Genomic DNA, 24245 nt, shown 5'->3' on the forward strand with positions numbered 1-24245 from the left:
GGTCATTCCGATGTTGCCAACGCTCACGGTTCTATCGTACACCTGACTGCATACGGTGAACTTGAATTTCCAGTCCGGCTGAGGAGCTCCCTCTGCAACAGTAGATCCGATGTTGTACAACACGGGTGCTCACACTCGCGGGTACTAGTCGGACAAACGGATAGTAAATAGTTAGGAGTATACGATGTTCGTTATTTGTTATTATTGAGAAATCGATAACCTGAAAGATCAAATTGTTTCATGTATTTATTAAGTGAACTTTAGCCGCAAGTTGTTCATATGTGCAAAATACACAAAGCTTCTCTCGGTCCCAGTAGGCGTAAAGCTACTCAAGTTAATATATTGGAGTAGTATCCAAAAGATACAGGTACTCGAGTATTCAGGTAATACGTGGAAGTCCCGGGTAGTCGGAATTGACAACATTAGCAGAATCTGTTATCCACACAGGATCTTGTTGTCCACGCACTGAGAAAAATCCCTCGAAGCAATCCCTCGGTTAACAATAAAAACACGTTGTTAGATGATCGTTAGGGAACAGATTGAACAGTCACCGGTGCAAATCATTTCTCATCATTAGTTATTTTAACACACATACTCGTACGTTGGCTAAGATACCAAACACATTTGTTTTATTTAGGTTAGGTGGTTAGTTATGTCTTCATTACAGAAGTGTTGCTTAAAGCAGGAAATTGAAAGTAACAGATCTTTTGTTTCCATTACGGTGTCATTTATTGTCCCATATCAACAAACCATTTGTTGCGGCTACAGATATTTCGTTAAGCCAGTAAATATTTTTCTCTCAGTACATGTAGTTGTTGCTAACAGCTGCAGCGCGTAACTCGCGCTTTATCTGCTCGGATAAGTTGCACGTAGATACGTGGACAATCGTTTCCGTCGTGATCTAAACGGAATAGTAATACCGCGGCTATCTTTCACTTACTGGTCGATTAGATTATTCACAGAACTGACAAACAAATCTATCGTGGTCGAGTGCGTCGTACAGAATCGTCCCGTTCAATAAAGCAGCCTACTGATTCTATAACTTTTAACGACAGCGTCGTTATCGTTGCGCAGGTATAATAGATGGTAAAAAAAAGCGCAAAAACATAACGACGACGACATTGTTGTTAAAAGTTACAGAATCAATAGACTGATAAGTAAACCTATTTAAAAGGTACACTCCGATTTCTTCCTAATTTGGCACAAATGTAGAAGTACAAAAAATATTTCGGTCATCTTTTTTCATTTTAGACAGCTTTGAGTTTCACGGGTAGTTTATAGCTTTTTAATGTTCTCACTCTTATTATCAACAAGTATAACAAAAATGCATAAGAAATAAAATTGAATGCAACATATAGTCATATAATTTTAACAAAATCGGCATAGTTTATACACGAATTATTCTAAATTTCTCTAGCCGAAATTCCAACCGAAATATTTTAAATTTATGTTAAATTAGTCAAAATTGTTCGAATTTCGGCTAAACCGAGAAATTATTTGTATAAATAATTTTTAACTTTTTATGTTTTGTTTAAACATTTTATCATTTATACAAATAATTTTATACATTTGATACATTTTATACATTCATATAATTATGAATGAAAATAATGAAAATTATGAATTTAGAATGGTTCGTGTCTCAGTTATGTTGATTTTGTTAAAATTGTAATTAAAATTGTCGGATTTCTCGGTTTAACTGAGATTCGAACCATTTTTTATTAATTTAGCACAGATTTAAATTATTTCGGTTGGAATCTGGGCTAAAGAAATTTAGAATGGTTCGTGTCTCAGCTATGCCGATTTTGTTAAAATTATTTAACTATATCTTGTATTCAATTTTATTTCTTACACATTTTCGTTATATTTGTTGATGATAGGAGTGATAACATTAAAAAGCTATACACTATGCGTGAAACTCAAAGCGGGCCAAAATATGACTTAAATATTTTTTGTACTTCTACATTTGTGTTAAATTAGAAAGAAATCGGAGTGTAATTTTTGAGTAGGTTTACTTGTGAACCGGTGTTTTCGATGTTGCGCATCTTTTCGCGATATTTGTTGGACGATGAGAGAAAGAATTATTTTCTAGCGCGGAAAGATGCTTGAAAATTATCTTTAGCGTTCGAATGTCGCGTTAGATGTCAAGGCTTCGGATAAATATTCAAAACAAAGTTAACCCATCTATATAAGAAGTTGGACATATCCGTTGATTTTGCTATTATCATGGAAGCAGATAGTTGCGATTTTTTATTGAAAGCGGATAAGATCGTAGAAATCGTTTTTGATACATTTTATTACATTTGATATCGATCATCCAAAGAGAATAATCACCTTAGCGGAATCCTCTCATACTTGGTCGTAAGAGGATTTTTGTGAGACGAAAAGGGAGATATATTCTAATAATCAGAAAAAGAACTCTAATTGCAAGTTGCTATTTTTTGTAATCCTATGTTTTAAGTAAAAACTTTTGCCGAAAGAATATTTTTCTTTCAATGAAGAGAGATAACACTGTGTTTAGAATATTTTTCTTTTTTTGGATTTTAGAAGAATTTTCTCAAGGTCATATGTAAGAGGATGTCGTTGAGGATGAGATTATATTTATTGGATGATCTAAAGAAAACATTTAGTGACCCAGATCAGTTTTTATGATTATCGTGACGCGAGATGATTGATAATAGAAATTCTACAATGTTTTTTTGTTAAACTTACGTCATACAATAACGTAAACTTTGTGTATATTAGTGCAATAACAAATTTATTAAAAGTTTAATTAATATTAATATTAATATTAATATTAATATTAAATATTAATTTATTTATTAAATATTTAATTTTATAATGTATTTCATAATACATTTTGCATGACATCGTTTTGAGCAAATTTTGAGAATTTTTTTGTATTTCTTTCGTATTTTTATTTCATCACTTTAGTTGATAAATATAAAGACTGTATATTGAATAAAAAAATATCCAAGTATAAAAAGTATTTATTCAATGAGTACTAATAATATATTTACTTATATTAATATAGAGTATTTTTTAAATAAGAACATATTTTTCAAACCGTAGTTTTTATGAAAGAAATTGTTTATTTAAATAAAAAAATTTAGATTTAAATATATTAAATATAGATTTAAATATTGAGTAAATATTTTCTATTTTTTAAATATTTTTTCTCTCTTATGTGAAACATTCATGAAGGACGCAACCTTTACAAATCGCAACTAATAAAATTTTACTGTCGAATTTACGTACATCTGTCTATCTGGGGATACCTTTTTACTAATGAGTTAAATGAGTTAAATGTTTCCATTAATTTCACACTGATTCGTTGAGTTCACTTGATAAATGTTTCTTGATAAGCAGATAGTACTAATAACGTGGAGAGAACAAGAATAAATGGTGTTTTGCGTGGGAATGAATTTGTCTGAAGGATCATGAGGAAATAATTACGAGATGAATAGAAAACCGCCAATTTTATTTTTGAAACAATAAATACACAGGCTCTCGATCATACGAATCAATTCAACAATCACAAATCTGAATTGGACATCATTTCCATCATATATATTTATTGCAACGACTATGTCCTGTTTGTAGAATCACTCGCGCTTTCTCTGAGGTATAAAAGTAAAGTTTAATGCTAAAGTTTCTCTCCTCGTGACGATTTGTATGTTATGCATGCGTGCATACACACGCACGATGCACACAGAACGGAAGCGCGTGAGAAATTTGTGAAACGTGATACTATCTATTGCTAAATTAAGCTTAAAATCTAGTTTGGAGCTTCAGACGATCTACGATTCGCGGCGAGACCGCCGGCGCCAGAATTGAATTCTAATCGCTCTTTCGGAGAACGAACGCGTTTCTTCGAATTTTAAAGATTGTCCGAGGCGAATTCAAGATCTAAAAATTATCCTAGAGGAACCCTCGTATAGGATCGTTTCTTCGTGCGATGAAATATTCTCGCTCAATGGCGAATAACTTATAAATAATAGTTTTGTTGCAATATCATATATGGCGATTCGCGCGAGTTGAGTCGTCGAGTTGTCGAGTCGTCGAGTTTCATGCCGTAAAGTAGCGCGAAATGCTCGAATATTCCTCCTTTATTGAGACGGATTGCACTGTTCCCTTTCCTCCTCTCTTTCTCTCTCTGCTTGTTCTTGTGCAGCGCTTTTAGGAAATTGACAGGGGTTATCTTCGCTTATGATACATAGGACGGTTCTCCATGCCGCCTGCCTACATGGTACATCGATATTGATGGTCGTTGTGTACATACGTATGTGTGTAGAGGGTCTATACCCTAATTCTTAAGATATATCCTTAGAATCCTAAGATCAACAGAGACCAATAGGGCGCAGGAAATTGGTCCCTATTGGATTATCGGGGGAGGCGCGACGGGAGTATAGACGAGAATATGTGATAGAGTCGGCCGCGCCGGAACGGGATCATGGCGTGGTGTCGTGCGCGTGGTAATCGCCGAGGCGAGAGAAAATTCACCCCGCCGTCCGTCGACCGGGTCGTCATCGGTCCTCGTGATAGAGTTGTACCGTCGTGTCGAGTTGTATATACGCGTTCTCGATTACTCCCCGCTGAAACGACCGTTCCTTCGAAGCAGTTCCCGTCGCAGCAGCAGCAGCATCGTTGTGTAACCCTCGGCTTCCGGGCTCTTCCCGAGCACGTGCGCGGAATACGATAATCGTCCCGCGAACGGTGAGATGCGTCGGTCCGATCCAAGCCTGTATACTTGATAATCACTCGCCTATTGAGTCACGCGCGTTCATTTCTGAATACCCGAATTCGAACTTTTAATTCTACTTTTAACTTCAGTATTTCATTTAATGTTTACTTTGATACTCTGAGATGTCTATATCAACCCCTTTTGATCCTGTTTGAATCTATTAACTTTATTGAGAGATCCTATTTAGAACCTGCAATTGCCATTCTATGCAGTTTTGGCCATTCGGAGGTGCTAACTAGACTACTTCAGTTTCAATATATATTAAATGTACACTGATCCTTTAGAATATACAAATGTTAGGAAGTTTAAGTCGTACGAAGGGTTAAAATTTCGACATGGTTACAGTTTATGAAACTGTACGTAAGCATAACATATATATGTATACATAGTGTCTGACATTTGATGATATATCCGTTGTGTGCAGATAGAACTCAATAAACTGAATAGAAAATTTTTCTACTATTTTGCAATCACGTAAAATTTTGAGTTATTAAAGAAAAGTGACGAATGATCGCGCGCAATACGGCAGATGAGTTGTGATAATGACCTCTGTCGTTGTGTACGCTTAAAGGTCAAAGTGAACAAAACAATCATCTACCGTTTTACGAATGTGAGACCACACATAGATTTGTTATTATAGTTATTAATTAAAGCAATTTGATGCATTATTGCGCACAATCATTTAACTCTTAACACAAAATTTGACATGATTGTTTGCGAAACGATAGAGGAGTCTTGTGTTCAGCTTGTCGCATTCTACCTGCATACAACGGCCGTGTGTCATTGATTGTCAGACACCCCATATAAATGTATACGCGTCAGCCACGTCTCGCAGTTAACTGTAATTGGCACATGCAAGTTACAAGTGTCGCACAGCGCTGCACCTCGCTGAATTACCTTCATTCGAGCGTTATTTCGAGCTGAATGCGAGTGCGGTTCGGCCGGTGTAATCGAGGGGGAACTTTCGTTCTCGACCCGCGCTCGTAATTATTTTGCACGCGCGGCTCGCCCGTCACCGCCGCATGTCGGGATAATAAAATCCGCCACGGCGGCAAACACGCGCAAACTGCTCGGCCGACACCGAGCAAGTTCGACATCATCACAGTATGTCGCCTCTTTCCTCGACGGCGTCGAGAGATTAACGTGGAGAGATCGTTCTCTTTTTCTCGAGACCGGTGGGGAATTACAAGTTCGTGCTTTTGCCTATCTCGCCAGTCACGTCGAGTGACACGTTCTTCAGTGCATTCAGCTTCTCCACGTAGCTGTTGTCCACGTGCAACTTGCCATTATCGTCCGTGATGCCCTGCAGCGGCGCCATCTTCTCGGTGCTGCCGGAGGCGGTTGTCGTGATCGAGATGACGGTGTCGTTCGTACTCTCGGTTTTATTGCGATCACTGCTGCCGTCGTAGAATGCTCGTTTGCCAGGGAATAGATTAGCTATGTTGCGCGCTATCGGGTGCAGCAAGTGCTGCTCGTACGAGTCGGCCTCCAGGTCGGCTGTCATCAGACTGACGATGATGCCGACGACCACCGTGGTCAGGCTGCCGATCAGAGCGTAGTACATGTAGGTGATGCTGTAGAGAGCGTACAGGGGATTCGAGGATTCGTCAGTGGCGGCGGTCGGCAACGGCGTGACGTATTCGTACATGTTCGTCGTGGTGGTGATGTTCGGCGTGGAGTATTCCAGGCGGATCGGTTTGTTGGTGACCCACGGCGAGAAGGTGTCGTTGTGGCAGTCCTCCGTTGACAATGGCAACAGCTTGGTCGTAGTGTCGATGCTCAGATGGCCGAAGGTGATCCACAGTGACATTACGTGGCTGAAGATCATGCCGGCGGCGGCGCCCTTCCAGTTGGCGCAGGGTACCAGTATGGCAAGCAGAAACACGCCGAGAAGCGGCCCAGATGTTGCCGACGTCATCAGCATCGACGACTCTATGACGCCGGAAAGCATGGCCACCAAGAAGCTGATGCAGATAATCAGAATACCGTAGATGACGCCAATGGCCCTGATGAAGCGCAGCTGCTGCGTGTCCTTGAGGTCGCTTAACCTCGGTATATGACTGATGAAGTCCTCGAATGTCACCGTCGCCAGGGAGTTGAGATTCGACACGGCCAGTGTCAATGCGCTGTTGAAGAGAGTCGCCATCACGAGGCCGAGCAGGCCAGGCACGTTGAGAAATTTGTCCTCCACGTAAAACGGCACGATCTCGTCGATTTTGTTGATATAACCCAAGCTCAGCGGGTCGCAGTCAGCGTAATTAGCGAAGATCACCATCCCGACCACCCAGGAGAGCGAGAACAGGACAAAGATAATGGGCATGTTGGCCATCATCGTCCTGAAAACAGAAAGAACGCGTGTTCCTTTTCATTCCCGTCTTTCTTCCTGCCTTCCTCTATCTCCTTTTCTTTTTCTCCCCCTTCTATCGACGAAACTCAGAGATGCTATTTGTTGAAATATTAAAGTACCTCGCGCAACAATTTAAAAGAGATTCGCGTAACGGCGGTAAACGCAGTAAGGTAAACGTTGTGCGCGCGAGAGTCGTTGGTTGTTACGTAAACGCGCCCGCGCGTGTCGTACATTCTCGTAAAAATTAACATTACGTAATTATCATCCGCATCCGCGCTCGCGTCCACGTTTGTTCTACGGGACCTTTTTTTATAAATTGTTTATCTCTTCTTTCTTGTTTGTTACCGCTTGTGTAACGAGCTCCCGAGCCGGTATTACGTCCCCAGCGTGTACACTACACCATTACCGTGCGCGCTGTATTACGTGTATCGTGAGAAAATAAAATGCGCGTGTAATAGTCTCTATACACACCTACGGTAGGTGTAATGTATGTTTGGCTACTATAATTGGAGTTACTTGTGCGATTTCCTACTTTACATCATGTGAACATGATCGTCGAAAATCGTATACACGGAGAGAATATTATAGTAAAAATTACAATACAATTTTAGTTCTCCAGAAATAAACTGGCATTGTGATAAAAGTTATAGTAAGATATGATAAAATGACCATGAACATAGGAAAAATTACCATAAATGTAGTACACATTATCATGCTTCCATGTTTGTAGCTTACTATTACATATACGCAACTTGTAATTTGTAATAACTGCCAGCACGCTAACGTTAGTATCTGTCATAATTACGAATAATTATATATATATATATATATGTGTGTATGTGTGTGTACAATTATCAATAATTATAGATAAATAATAATAGATAAATAATAATAGATAAATAATATAGATAATAAACTATGAAAATAGCAAGTTTTATAACAAATTGAATTAAAAAATAAAAACCTGAGTAAGTAAAGACATTAAATTATATCCAAAAATTATATAAATATTTGAAACAAATTAAATCTCTTTTGCTATCTTTCGCTTGATTGATTGAACTTTGTAGGATCGTTTTTCAAAAATGTTATCGGTATATTGTCGTCACGTACAAGACCTCGTTGAAAATAGTGACGTCGTCATTCATAAACGACGAACATTCTCAATCGTTCTATATCGTTCTTTATCGTTACTATTTGTGGACAGACGTCGTTAGCGTACTGAATCGACAAATGTCGATAGGTATGTATGGAATAGCAGTCTAGGCATCAGTTTTGGGGATTAATCGATTAAAATGTTTGTTGACTAGAATAATCAACAAATCTAGTCAAAATAAAATTATATAAAATCATGAATAAACTAATCGGTTAATGAAATCAATTACTAATGAAATTTCGATTTGATTGTACACTGATCAATAATTAATTCTATTAATCGATCAAATTGTTTGCGATTACATCTATGATGATTTATTTATTTTGATTATTAATTTTCTAATTATTTTAGTCAAAGAAAATTTTAATTGATTAATGTCCAACATTGCGTCAGTGTCAGATATAATCGACTAAAATATTAGTTGACTAAAATAATCGACAAATTTATATTCAAAATTAATCGATCATCGTATATAAAATTACAAATAATTTAAATGAACGACGAAATTCATTAGTCAAACTTTGATTGATTATACTCTGATTAATAATTAAATTCATCAATCGATAAAATTATTCGTGATTGCATGTATAATGATTTATTTATTCCGATTATTGATTTGCCGGTTATTTTAGTCAAATAAAATTTCAATCGATTGGTGTCTAATATTCTGTCAGGCATATATGAGGCCGTATATACTTGCCAGTGTTAATTTGTTGACAAATATCAAATATGGATCGCTAGAAATTTCCAGTCGTACGTATCGTATTTGGTTATTCGTGTGTCTTTTATGACTGTTGATTATTCGACAGAATAACAATATTATCTCACGTATATTATCTTACACATTTCTCTTTAAAGTAGTGTAGGGTATTAGTCGATCAAAATTTCAGTTGACTGAAATAATCGGTAAATCAACAATAAAAAATAATCAATCGTCGTATATATAAATACGAGTAATTTAATCGATTGATTGAATCAAACTTTAACATAATCAATTATTCTCTGATTAATAATTAATTCTATTAGTCGATTAAAGGCTTTGGGTGGTTTGTAAACTTGACGCGGCATAACACATTTGTGTCTTTTTGGCGTGCATAATTCAGCTACTTGTAGTGATCTAAAACGGAAAGGCAGATAAGATACTTTTTTTATATAAATTTGTTTATTGTCTGAACTAGAATCATCTACACTAGAATCATCTATCTAGAATCGGATTACACCAAAATCTGACAAAATGTCGGGATCACAATCTGTTTTTCGAATCCACTATTTTGTGAAATTTATAATTTAAGTTAAATTTTGGGTTAGTCCAATGATTGTAATTTTAGACGATAGCCACATTTACATAAAATAAGAATCTTACTTGCTTTTTGTTTCGGATCACTACAAGCTGCTATATTATATGTGCTAGCAGGACACGTTGCACCGCAACTCAATATACGAGTAAAATATAAGAAATTAATATGAAACGATAGCATATCGTGTTGCATTTTATAACTTAATTAATGTGCGAGTTTCAATTGTGAAAAAAATCGCGTAACTTTTTCAGAACATAATAAAAACATATTGAAGAACTCAAAAATGCGTCTTTTATAATTTCTTTGTGAAAAAAACTTCAAAGAAACTTCTTTAATTTACGCCTATAGACTACCGAGAGCTCTTGAATTCATGTTATCTCACATCTGTGACTAATTTTGATGACTGACTCGCCGATTACTGTATTAAACTTTCAATCGATTAACACTGATCCCAGATTGAAAATTTATTGGGAAAAATGTGTGCGGATCGTAGGAAAGCGAATGTACCCGCATACATTTCTGTGACGATTCGCGACTGCGATTTTAATGGGGTAGTCGGGGGACGATCGACGACGTTATGACGACGACGACGTTTCGGGCCCGTTTGACGGGCCGTTTTAGCCGGCGCATTTAGACGCGTTGACATTTCGCGTAGGATTGACTGATAGCGCGACGGCGGTAGATCATTGTACCCGAATCGCAACCACGCGACATCGCCAGAGGTGCGCGGCGGAAGTCCAGTGGATTTCTGGATTTAGACATGACAAATGTACGTAGCGCCGTACATCCGTTGGATGTACGCCGCCGCAGATTTATAGTCGAGGCTTCGCTCACGCATTATCTCTTACCCGTGCGGTCGAGCTCGCTAGAGCGATATTCCGCGATCACTCCGCGGAAATTCGGAAGTTTGCGTTAATTTGCGCACACGAAAGAGATTGTCTTTCCCTAAGACGAGACGCCGCGCGGCGAAATGCGTCCTTGCGAGTGTCAGAGGAGTCTATCGTTTGAAAGGACCTTGAGCATAAACACATAACGACATGTGTGTGTGTTATCGTGTACAGCGTTTCCTTATTTCATTCTTTTTCGCGAGAGTCGCGAGATTCAATTCCACCTAGCCGCGCCGTCTCGCGTGAGTGAGAACGAAAAAGAGGAAGACAAGGGATACAATTAGTAAAAGAATTGTCGTCTGATGATTACGTAATGTCCGTGCTCTCATCTCTGTTCCAACTTTTCGGAGTAATGTGCGCGCGTGTGAATATCGTTGTAAGTCTTACAACGATAAGATCTAGAGATAAAAAGGAAGAATTAGCAAGGCATTTATGCAATCCTTTGTACACTGACAGAAAAGATATATCAGAAATAAAAGTACTGATTTGTGTGGTGGATATTCATAACATATTTGCTAACATGAAATATTTTTTAAATAAAAGAAATATATTTTATCTTGAAACCTTAGTTTTTTATGAAAGAAATTGCTGATCCTATTTAAAGGCCGGTTGTTCCAATTTCTTGGTAAGTTAACTAATAGTTAAATCATATGTTTGTTTTCATTTTTTTCTTTCAACTTAGACAAAGACAGACATGCGATTTAATTATCAGTTAACTTACCAACAAATTAGAACAACCGACTCTTAAATAGGATAAACAATTCCTTTCATAAAGAACTAAGATTTTAAGACAATATATTTCTTTTATTTAAAAAATATTTCATGTTAACATAAGTCAAAATTGATTTTTAATCAACTTAAAAAACAAACTTTTGGCAAATAATTAAATAATACAAAAAATAAAAGACTTAAAGAGAAAAAACATCGAAATCTAAAAACTTCAGAAGTCCTAAAAGATATGTAATAATTTTGGATGAATATATTCCTATGTAGAGAGCTCTATAATTCTGTCGTAAGTGATCCTGATATTCTGAATATGATATTAAAAGTCGATGCAGAAAAGACAAAAATATAGTATGTAACTAAGTATATAACTAACTATATAACTATTTTTATTTTAAATAAAAAAAGATATGATTATTAGCTTGATCAGTTGAGTTTTCACTTCTAATATCATCAGAATATTAGGATTGCAGATACATAGAAATATTGATTCAAATTATTTCATATTTTTTAGAGCTCTTGAGGTTCTCGAGGGTGGTTTATTTATTGTTTTTTAAGTTTCTTATTAGATATCGCGGAATTTCGGATTAGATATGCGAATTACAGTGACATGTCCGTGAAACATCAAAGCCTCCATTTAGTCTAATCTAAAAAGTAGAAAACTCATGTAGTCTGATCGCGAGAAATCGCGCTCATCATACAATTTGCAATTGAATGTTGTACGATTAGCAAGCAAATCGCGATCCATTAAGTTACTAATTGAAATGTTGATCGTGCGACTTCGATCATGAATATGTGATGAATATGAGGATACTCGGTAACAGTAATCGCATACAGTACTCGGTAATTCGCATTTACATTGAAATTCGTCCGCGAAGTGTAGGTTTTTTTTTAGTAACCAACGATGATGCAGTTGTCCGTCGCAATTTTGTAATACGTTTTTGGATAACTGGCGTGCTGGCCGCGATAAGAAATGACGTTTCACGCGGCTGTATCCTTCACTGTGACTGCACCAGCGCGGCTGCTGCGACATCCATCACGCGAATAGATATTTATTCGGCCATTTTAATAAAACCGCCGCCTGTGCGCTTAGGGACGAACGCATTATCTCGGGAACGTATGTCGGCGTCATTCGAATTGATATCATGGACCTTACTGAACGACGAGAGAAAAAGAGAAAGAGAGAGCGACAGGGAGAAAGAGAGAGAGAGAGATAGTCTCCGTACTAAAAGTTTGGCGCGGCGCCATTTGATCCCCCACGGAGCACTCATTGATTATGTGGTAATAGTAACTGTGGCCACATACAATTTCCTAAATCGACTCGATTGAGTCACTCGCCGAAAACTTTCCGTCGCCGACAACTAAAGACAGACAGAAAGAAAAACGGGAAACTGTCTCGGCCGTAAAATCCTTCAACTCGTCGTCACGTGCCGAATTTCATTTTGCAGCTTATCCGACGCGCCGATCGCGTGTATATTTAAGAAGAGGAGATGGATAATCGCGTTATGAGCTATGAATTTCGATGTCATGTCTCGCGGATTTTTATACGTTTCGTCGTGAAGTAGGTCTACGTGACGGGGAATTTCGTTCGAGTCCTTACGGCTGTTAAGAAGCTTATTCACCAGATATGTATTTTCAGAGCGCCCAAGGGGTATATTTTCGTGGCGCGTCAAGGAAGCTATTCATAAATTCACTATTTATCGATCAGAATTGCGGTTTTATATATTTATTTCGTTTTATATAATAAATGTTAAGGGGATACTGGAGTCGATGACGAACTCGAACAATGTCGATAATGCAGAGACAATCGTCACTACACAATCACGCTATCCTTTTCGTATTTCTTGTATATACAGAACTTACATGACTATGTATTGCTTTGTTTTACCATATTCAACGGAAAACCTAACCATATATGTGTAGAAATCTTTCTGCAAATTTTTTCGATATTCTTAAGCTTCCAAATGCAGATGCGAAGGTAGAGCAATATTCGTCAAAATTTTTCTGTTTGGAGCATCCATACTTTCGGTATGTACAAGCTGCGGAACTTTTGTATTAGGAAAATATTACGTTGATAGCTTGAGATTTTACATTAAAAATTTTTTGTTCGTTTTCGTCACATATCGAGCAATACTCCTATTAATTTTTGCTCGTACTTTCATTGCGTAAAAGCATTTGTAATTCTGTCTAACCAATACGACATAAACTTTGCAGAAAAATGTCAGTGTTCTGTCGGTAAAGTTTTCAGCTTCAGCATTCCCTTAATTTGAAGTCAATTTCATGATATCACCTTGCCACGTTTCACTCGGTACAATGCCACGTAAAGCATAAAACAGCAATTTTCTTGCAATCGATCATTATGCAAAAAAAATGTAACGAACACTATTCTTCTGTCGCGTTTCCTAATATGTAATATTTATAACAGTAGGTTTTTTATTTGGATGGAACCATTATTTTTTTTACAAAATTTTACAGTGATAATGGTTATCTGTATTGCTTCTACCATAATAAGATTATACGTGCGATATTCTGTGTTAAATTTTTCACGAACGGTGTAGACAAAACGCGTAAAACTTTAACTATGAGAATGTTTCACTGTGATAAATATTAGATCAAACTTTTATATAATTCAAAATTATTAGAGTGAAAGTTTCACTCAAAATTAGAGTGGATTCTGACTCCATATGAGCGGACGTTTCGATCGATTGGAGTAAATTAATTTTCCTGAGGAATGCATTAAATTCGCTTTTCAATTTCGAGTGAGATATTCACTCAATGATTCAGAGTAGATAATTTGCTCTATATGAGTGAAAAATAACTCGAGTTTGAGTGACTTGGCTATCGTTCTATTTTTCGACTGAAATTTCACTTCAAGAAATTCAAAGAGTAAGCATTTTGACTTGAATGTGAATAAACTTCTTCGTATGGCTCACGGACGTATGCCTCTATCCTTCTTTCTTTCGTGTTTCGAAAAAATATTAATGCTTATATAAGGTTTCCCAGAACAACCTCCTAAACTTTTGTGGAGACATAGTACGGATTGAGGTGAACATAAAATTCCTATACTATTTTGTGATATTCGCAATAATTATGAGCTGTAGTGGCGACGTCGTCTGCTATCCTATGTTTGTATATTAGGTCAAACTGAACAGAAAAGTTCTCTACTATTTTTCTAGTAGTTTTTTAGATTTTTAATTATTAATTAAAGAAGATTGGCAGGTGGCTGTTCGCGATAATATATTAATTAATATTCTCGCGATAATATATTAATTAATGTTCTCTATTTAATAACTAAAAATCTACAAAATTATTAGGAAAAAGGTAGAAAACTTTTTTTATTCAGTTTGATCTAATGTACAAGCACACGGCAGATGTCGCCACTACAGCTCATCTACCGTATCTCGCGTGATTATTCACAAATCTTCTTTAATTGATATCTCGATAATTATTGTGAATATCGCAAAAGGGTATAGGACTTTTATGTTCATCTTAATCCATACTATGCGAGAATTTCGAAGGTTGTTTTGGGATATCTTGTATATAGAGGAAAAGTTACTTCCAATATATAACTTCCATTTTTTTAAAGCACCCTATATATATATATATATATATATATATATCTCGAACAAATGTACAACTTTATATCTCCTCACTGCACGGGAATACTACTCCTCCCCAACGATACATTCGCGAGCGATAAAATTTTACGGACCAACGTGATGCATTCGCCCCATCTGGTGTCTCGGCTCGGGGATACGCTGGTAACGCAACAAAATTGCGGCCGCACGGGCTCTCATACGCTTTCGATTATACGCTGGATACCAGTCTGGGGAAAAGCTCAGTTTCCTTTCTCTTTTTTATCGTCCCGACCGTCCCTGTACGCGCACGTGACGCGATCGCGGTGTTGGTGCACGTCAGAGAAATTTTCCGCAATTACAGCGACGCGAATGTGAAGCGGCGTTTCAGTCGCGCAAACAACCCGTGTTTACGCCACGACGGGTGGGATAAGTGCCAAAATAATGAAGGATTACGGATGAAATTGATCGGCAGCGCGAACGGAAACTCGCGGATTGGACTTTGCGACGGAGCAGCTTCGCGGTGATCCGCGACCGACTCCGCGCGATTATCCTCCTTGTGCGCGATTTTATTTTTTTATTCTCAGTTGACGTCACATATGTATATTATACTCGTATTCTGGATTCATTCTGAATCGGCGTTTCACGTGAAGGCAATGATTATTTGTACAAGTCGCGCGACTTGTAATTCCCGACGACTCATGTCGATGAATCATTAGGCAAACTTCAGCGACGATCGCAGCGATGAAAGGTTTTGCGAAATAATGAGCGAATGCGTGCGCGTGTGCATACATCAGGTGTGAGTGTAGTGCACGTTAAGATTCGTGGGATTGTCTCCGTGTTCTGAAAGGATGAAAGATGTTTGCACGTGCACTCAGAGATGAAGACACAGTAGTGGCAACTATGCGAACTTTGCATGTAAATGAGTGCAAAAGATAGTTTGTTAAACTATGTACATTAATTCTACATGCAGAACTCGTATAGTTTGTATGTAAAATTAGCGGGTGTAGTTTAATAAACCATTTTGTAGTTATTGCAGCTAAAGCTGAGTAAACAAGAACTAGGTAATTATACTAACCATATATTCAGTTCCAACCGCAATAATTACAAAATAATATATTAAACTATATACACATCTAAATTCTACATACAAAATTTGCACAGCTTGTACACAAAATTAATATACAATTTGACAAACAGTTTTGTAATTATTATAAACAAAGTTGAGTGGTATTACGTGAACTATACAATTATCTTGTAACTATAAAAATAGTTTATTAAACTTTAAAGCTTATTAATTTTATTTTATTAAATTGATTATTAAGCTTTAAAGTTAATTAAAGTTTTACAATAGTTTATTAAGCTATATCTTAAGGTATATCTCGATCTTAATTTCAAATTTTATTTCATATATAATTTTTCTTCAGCTTTAGTTACAACAATTAAAAAGCAATATATAAAAATTATTTATTAAATTTTAAAGATTATTAAAGATTAAGAAATAGTTAATTTTTCAAACTATATACATTAATTCCAAAGATAAATCATCAAATGCGTACAATTGTCGCATATATAGTTGCCACTATCATGTCTTTTTCCCAAAATGCATAAGTATCGGGGAGTTTCCCTGCTTGGACAGAATTCCGAGTTCACGAAACAAACATTGACGGTAGATCAAAATCCCATTGTGCGAAACCGCGTGTTATTAGGGGTTACGGAAGTGGAGCATCCTATTATATATGAAATAGAATTGCCACACTTGCGAAAGCTTAAGATCGTTATACCGGCTTTTCTTGAGCGTCTTAGAGAGGACGCGTGCGCCTTGTTAGCGCGATATCAGAGGCACTACACCTTGACAAATTTCCGCGACATACGGTAATACACCTCGGATCTATAACGCTTGAAAAACAAACGTTCCATTTTTTACCGTCACAATTCGTGAAAATTCACGCACGAATGCCTTGACTTGGTTATTAAGCTGATAACGACACTCCGACAACAATGTATCTACACGTGCTGAGTATTTTACGGCGAAATATATTCCGGTGCTTCCAAGAAATATTGGCGACTCTCGGCCGATATTCCATGACGCGGTCTTTCCACACTCTTGGCGAATTATAGCCGACTATTAAACTTTTATATTCATACTTTTGCGACACAATGCTGCTCTAAACGCGGCGCGTTTCTTTTCCCTTACCTCCCTCGCGTTTTCTCAGCTTATCGACCGTTTCCGTGTGTGCGCGCTCGCAGTTTTAGTTCACGCCTCGCGCGTTCCAGCTGATAATTCGCGGGACACTTTGCATAAATCACATTATCCTCCTCTGGATCGTTCGACGAGACGTGCATTCGCGACACGCGCGAATCCTTGTCGTTTACCGCGGTCTCGCGGCGCGATTAGAGAATCTAAGCCCGATAAATTGCTTCTTCCGACGAGGAAGGGGTTTTACTCACTTGACAACCTTCTTCTGGCTAGACATGCTACAGTATCTTTGGACGAAGTTTTGTTGACACCCGAAAATGGACAGGCTCATGAAGAGCTGACCCAGTGTCGCCGATAATGTTGTCACTCGAATTGTAGGGTCCAAATTGAAGCTGAAAAAAAAAGGAGCATTATCGGACACAGTCGCGTGCGAAAGAGAAAGAGAAAGCAGCAGCTGAGTCGCGAGATTCGCAAGCGCTCGGATTACCGGCGAAAGGCCGATTACATCCCGTTGTCGCGGCGAAATGTTGAAGACACGGGAAATGCGCAGCACGCGAAATAATTTTGGACGCGAAATTTAATAATTTTCAAATTTTGCGAGGCGTGCCCGCCAGAGAATTTTGATATAAAATTGCGTTTTATAACGTTATGTGCACGGACTGTGGGCTCGCGTTGTGTGTTTCTCGTCGTGATTAATGAATGCTAAAGCTCAACGAGCTGGCGCGAAAAAACACGCGGCGGGAAATTCCGACGTTAGCGTCGTAGGTCGCGGCGGCGTTGTTGTCTGAGCGGAATCCGAGCAGCGCGAAATTGCCGGGGAAATTGCCGAAAATGTGCTCGTACTCGAAGAAATTCAAGCGTCCGCGCTCGTAAGTGACGTTCAGGACGTTCGCGGGTCCGTCTACGTTGACCGTTCCCTGCACGATGATCACCACGGACACTCCGATCATCGCTAGTCCTTGTATGACGTCCGATAGAATGGCGGCCTTTAGACCTCCCTGGAAAGCAAAAACAGGATTGAATGTATGACGGAGTTGTCCACGCATTCGCCGTGAAAGTTATTTAGCGGGAATGCCCGAGCTTTGCGAAATAATTCATTCGATCAATTTTAACGTTGCTGGACGGTCAAATAGCATCCACTCACCGCGGAAGGAGAAAGAGAGAGAGGAGAGGAGAGGACACGTTGTTATACTCCACGCGCCATGTTATACAATAATGAGCTATTATTCCGAGAGTTAATATTAAGAGCTGCGCTCCTGCTTCTTGTGTGTCACTGTTTTTACAACATAAAAGTATTTATCGTCGTTCTCGTTATTCACGCGGTGCATCCAATTTGCATGCGTGCTTAATTGTTCCAATTTCCCACGGGTGGATGATGTAAATAATAATCATCGTTTTGAAGCGTGCGATTTTGTCGGTAGAGCCGGCGTATTTATCAGAATTATGAACATAGTTTCTCCGTGGTTTTTGCCCGCATCCCCGAAAATAACGAGCTCTCGGTAAATATCGCTCTCGCGAAGTAGCGTGTTTTTTTTCGTGTTTTCTCTTTTTTTACACGGCCATTGCAAAAACCGGGTATAATTTCGACGAGACCTTCGATCGATATCACGATGAGAGGAAAGGACGGAGGGAGGGGACGGGAAGGAAAGTGCAGCTCATGACTGCCAATTGTCGCGAATACATGCAGGGAAACATTTTCCCCGCGAATGCATCGAATCCCATTGAATCTTGCGCGGCGCATTAGCTCACAATCTGCTCTTCTTCCCGCGTAAAATCTCGCCGTGCTCGTTTTGAACGAACTGTCTGGAGAGGGCGATCTTTTCGCGGAATATGCACGGGCGTGCACGTGTCAGGTGTAAAGTGGCGTTTGATACATGTGCCTTACCATAATTGTGAAAGCCACGGAAATGGTCGTGATCCCCACGATGCTGGCCCAGTACGGCAGCCCTATGACCGCCTTTAGCGCGACGCACGGGGTGAATACTGTGACCGCCAAGTTCAGGAGGCTCCGTATGACGTAGGAGAAGCTCGCCAGACATCTCACCAGCTTCGACTTGAACCTGGAGAATTTGCATAATTAGGAGTAGCTCTGAAACGGGAGAGATCCGGCGCGCGCGCGAGCGCGGCGAATTAGCCGCGCGCTAATCGGACACGATCATTACGTACGACATGTCGTCCTCCGCCATTCACGCTGGCGGACGTTATTCGCTGGTCCAAAGTGCACTATTAAATATTAATTGTCGCGACGCTTGTGTATATATACATGTATAAAGTAAACCACACATAATTATTGGCACCTCCTTTACCGACTAGAAATTCACCCCATATTCTTGATCAGGTTGATCCCAGTCAGGTATCTGGTTTGCATAAGGGACCTTGTTAATAATAAGAGTTATTAATGATTAGAACTATTTTAGTGGGGGACAGTTGCCAAAATTGTATCTCGTTAATTTCTTTATTATTACTGAATATGAACGACAAATAACGGTAAAAATTCAAAATAAATGAGCAATGAGAAATACAAACATAAAATATTCAGGTCACATTTTATTTTAAGCTTACTACAGACATTGTAAAATATCAGGTACGACTGATGAAATATGATTTCGACAACTCTTTTTCCTAATTAGAATCTTATAACATCACACCTTATATGCGGAAACAATATTCCTTTTTTTATATGTATAAATTTTCGTCAGATTTACTATGTTTTTAGTAGGGCAGAAATAGTCTATTAGTAAGGTCTATCTTGTTAGAAACTTTGTAAATTTTGCCAGAAAAAAACAGCAGATTTTTTAATAATATTTTAAAAATATTTTATATATATATTTATATATAATATATTAAATATATTTTTTAATAATATTTGAGTTTCTAAAATATAAATAACATATTTGGAAAAAGACAATAAATCATTGCAGAATGTCGAGCCACTCCTCAGTTATAAAATTCTATAGTAATTTTTCCTATAAAATTCGTAATTAAAACTTTATTAATAATTAGGACTCGATAATATAATATTACTTTATACATAGAGAGAATATTATAGTTTTTGTTCTCATATAAATTATTTTCAATTTTTTATTATGTTTCTAATAATGCACATATGTGAAATAAAAGAATAATGAATTACTGCAGAATGTCAAGTTATTAAAATTCCATAGCAATTTTTGCTATAAAATTCTCCGCATGTACAAGCCAGATACCTACTTGTGATCTATCAGGATCACGGGATAAATTTAGTTATTAACACTCAAAAAGAAAAGCTGATTTTTTATTTTACTTAAGTTTCTTGCCTGCAGTCTATGATTCCTAAAGAGATCTTCTCAGCTAAAGCTGTGAATAGATGTCGCAGATCGTAAGAGAAACCAGATTTTTCCAGAGTGACTGCTGAGAGGTTGCCAATATGATTGCGTGTGGTTTACCTTACGCGTGTGCATAGATAGAGGCAGGCGAGCGCGCTTGAACGGGCGCGCGAGAGAGAAAGCCCGCGAAATTACCTCATGTCGAGATATTGGTAGACCGACGTGACGCCGAGATTGTAGTAAACGGGCACGAAGATGAAGCAGACGATGGGATACGCCAGCAGCATACCGTACAGTGTCTCCCACATGGCGCTGCCGCGATAATACAGTTCCGAGGGGTAGCCGAGGAAGGACCTGACGCCGAGCGTGCCCCGTGCGATCGACAGCATCATCGCGCCCATCGATACGGTGCCGGTGGCGAACACGTAGTTCGCCTTGGTCTCCTTTTTCTTGGCCCGGAAGTTCCCCCACAGTGGTATCACAAAGGAGATCGCGATGAAGCCGACGAACACCAGGTAGTCCACCACCATCGTCGTGGTATGGTTCGTCATCTCGAATATGACAATTCACGATTGTTCCTTTCTCTCTCGTTCTCTCGCTCACTCCCTTCACCTCTCCGTGCGCACTTTCCGCGGAGAGTGCGAAGCTGCTACCTGCGGCGGTGCCTGCGTACAGAAATCGCGAGAGAGTGGTGAGCTTAATCACGAGGGTGATTCATATCGCAGCGCGTACTCGATGTGCTCGAGGTTTCTTCTCTAACTGTCTCTATCTCTCTTCCTCTCTCGATTAACGCCGCGGTCAAAAGTCGTCGTCGTTGTCGTCGTCGTCGCGAGTGATTATTTCCGTCGAAAATAGCAGGAGTTTGCGAGCACGAGGAGTTCACCCCTCTTTCTTTTTCTCTCTCTTCCGCTTCCGTCTACACTTTCCTCCGATCGCCGTTCGAGAAGCTCGCTCGGAGGGAGCTTCGCTGCAGTCGAGCTTGACTTCGAGGCAGCGGCACGAGAGAGGTGTAATAATGAACGATCGGTAACGCTCGCCACGGTAACGCAAGGAGCTTATATCGCCGGCTGCGCGTGTGTCGTACGGTGTATATGGAACGGTGTGCACGCGTGCGAGTCTCTCTCTCACTCTCTCGTTATGTAATTTCGCGGGACGACACTAATGTGACTCAATGCGATCAATGCGACGCGATCGAAGCTACGACACGTATTGACTACGAACATCGTGAAGCAGTTGACGTTATTATGCTAACGACCCGGTAGGATGGAGAGAGAGAGAGAGAGAGAGAGGTCGTGAGAAAGAGACGCCGAAGAGGGAGTTACGGTACCGGAGGTGGGGGTGCAGGCGATGCGGGGTGGGAGTCCGGAAGAACACGGTGGCTTCTTATCTTCTGTCGCTATTGTTTACTGGCGTCGTTTACTGGCGCGCTCTTCGTAAGCTCTTTTCATTGAATTTATATCCCACCCGCCAGCATGCCACGGGGAGGGCACCTGTCTCTCTTAGGGAGTGTAATTGTCTCAGAAGTGGTCTGTTATTGCGCGAATTTACGCAACAGGCCGCGGGCACAATGCTCACGAAATCGCGCTCTTACGTCGATTCGCTTTGCGATGTTACCGTGTGCGCGGGAGATATGCTATTTATAGGGTGTCTGCACGGATACAGGTGTCCGAGCGTTGCCGATGGACCGCGTTAAAGCGAGCGGAAAAACCCACCACCAGAAATAAAGGAGAGACTTCTCCACCGTTGGGGAATCCTCTAACCGAAAAGTCCTTGACTATTTAGCCAACTGCCGCGGTAATTATTACGATGTTAATGAAAGAAAATTGGACTATCGATCTGCGCGATGTGGTGAGACGAGCTCTGCAGAGCGGACTGAAGACACATGTTTTTTTGGAATTGTTTCCTGATCTCCTAGCGGTGATAAATATTGTCGTACCAAGATCGCGCGTGTAACGTGCCGCTCGCTGCTTGCAATCTCAAATAGACAGTGTGTGAGAATATTTGACACAATTTTATCCATTACTAGTATGCTGCGCGCGCCCTTCTATCTTATTCTCAACTTTACATTTTCTTTATCTCTGTCACTTTTTTTTTCAAAGTTTCTCTCTTTTAATTTATTTGAATGACCTATCATAAAGTCATCATTAAAAGGTAATATATCTTTATATAATAATTTTAATTTTAATACCTCTTTATTTGTTAATAAGTCAGATATCTTCTACCATTTTCTCTCCATCTTCTTCCTATCTCTTACATCATGATGATATTGTTAATGGTATTATCGATATCCTAAACATATAATCACATAGTCAATTACCTTCTAACATCATTCAACAACTATCTCACATTTTCTCTCTATTTCTTACTTTATGTGTGTTATTTTCTATCTCTGTTTCCTTATTCTCTGTCTCCATGCTATTATATTCTTGTGCCGTTTCTACTCTTTGTTATTTCTGCTTAGTTCTTTTCTCTTTCTCTGTTTCTTCTTTATCCTACCCCGTTTTCTCTTCCATTTTAATTGGTAAAATTACTGGCTTAATGTATTTGTTACAGCAACACTATTTACATTACTATTAATTCTAACGATATAAGCACATATTTACATTAACTTCTGAATATAACATGTCATCCGACGTTGGCAACTGCGCTCAACGCGAAGCAAGCAGTTTTCGCTCGTTTATGCCGACTTCGCGAAGAACCAATTAGATACTCGGAAAATGTAAAACAATGAAACTCGACAATCGATATAAACACACTTCACAGATATTTCTTTTTCACTTTTTTTATTATGAGGATGAATACACTTTATATACTGACCTGTAAAGGTTTGCATTCTTTATGATTAACGCATATAGCACTTATCGTATTTTTATCGTATACGCGGAGAAAATATTGTAATAAAAGTTATGTTAAAATTATATTTTTTACAATATTTTTATAAAACTGTACTGTAAAATTTTTGTATAAATTTCTATCAAAATATTAAATTTGATGATCTCTTTTATATATGATATATTTATAAAGAATATTCAGTAACTATAATTATTTTATGGTAAAAAAAGTCATACGTATATAACGTTTTTATCAAAATATATTGTAATTTCGATCATAATTCCGTGCAGTCTGAAGTTACGAAAATTCTGCTGCAATTTTTACTACAATATTTTCTCCGTACATAATATTTTCTCCGTGACGAAATAAAAATGCGAAAAAAAATACGAAAAAAATTATCCAAGTGTACTCAAGAAACACTATAATGTAAAGTGAAATCTTTAGCGAATTTGTCGCTGCGTTGAATAGAAAATAGAAGAGAGAATAGAGAATAAATAATAGATAATAGAACTTAGTGTGATGCAAATTTAATGACTAATTCAACACAAAAGGACATATTCGCTTCATAAACAATTAAATAATAATTAAAAGAATTGTGAAGTTTTCATCATTCGATTGTCTACGTCATGACACTTATAAAAGTCCAGTTGAGTTGTTACTCTATCTTTCGCTATTCTTCGATTGCCACGGTTGCTGAGTCAAGAAGTAGTCAACAAGCCCAAGGATTGTGTTTTTCAAACTGCTGAGCTCGTCGTGTATCGATTAACCAATTTTCTTTCCTTAACAACTGAATAATTGGTGATTCATAAAATAGTAGATAATTTGCCTATTCCGTTTAACAGACTCTATCTGCGTGACGGGCGCTTGAACATATATAAATTTTCCAGACTATGTATATCCAGACTATGTGGAAGTTAACAAAGTACACACTTATACGACGTGCTCTTTCATGAGCATTCGCGCTCTCGACTTCACACAAATAAGTCGTTGAAACATTGTTATCTCGTTACCTTATTTCGCTTTTCAAATACTGCAATTAGCATGACGTGTCTCTGAATGTTTAAATGTAGACACGATAATTCTGTTGTGTGTTGAGTTTTCTTGAACGTTTTAATACTATTTCGAGAAATATGCACGCAAAACAGAGCGAGAAAAAGAGAAAGAGAGAGGGGGGGGGGGGG

The 24245-nt window shown here is 38.5% G+C and overlaps 1 protein-coding gene across 8 annotated transcripts in view; it reads right to left on the reverse strand.

Annotated features, from left to right (window-relative positions):
- Positions 1-3460: 3460 nt before the first annotated feature.
- The window catches only part of LOC116840623 (sodium-coupled monocarboxylate transporter 2), a 67880-nt gene continuing 47095 nt past the window's right edge, over positions 3461-24245 (reverse strand). For 7 of the 8 annotated variants that reach the window (XM_032807532.1, XM_032807531.1, XM_032807537.1 and 4 more), the window contains 5 exons: positions 20428-20897; positions 18813-18987; positions 17771-17925; positions 17179-17319; positions 5928-7080 (listed from right to left, as the gene is read on the reverse strand). In XM_032807532.1, the coding sequence (XP_032663423.1) occupies positions 5928-7080; positions 17179-17319; positions 17771-17925; positions 18813-18987; positions 20428-20783 (1980 nt within the window). In that variant the 5' untranslated portion in view covers positions 20784-20897. Of the gene's footprint in view, positions 7081-17178; positions 17320-17770; positions 17926-18812; positions 18988-20427; positions 20898-24245 lie in introns of those variants that run through there. The other variant, XM_032807538.1, reaches the window with a different exon arrangement.

This window comes from Odontomachus brunneus, unplaced genomic scaffold (genome assembly GCF_010583005.1).
Source record: "Odontomachus brunneus isolate Ranch 3 - 2012 unplaced genomic scaffold, Obru_v1 Obru_scaffold_010, whole genome shotgun sequence".
Lineage (NCBI taxonomy): Eukaryota > Metazoa > Arthropoda > Insecta > Hymenoptera > Formicidae > Odontomachus > Odontomachus brunneus.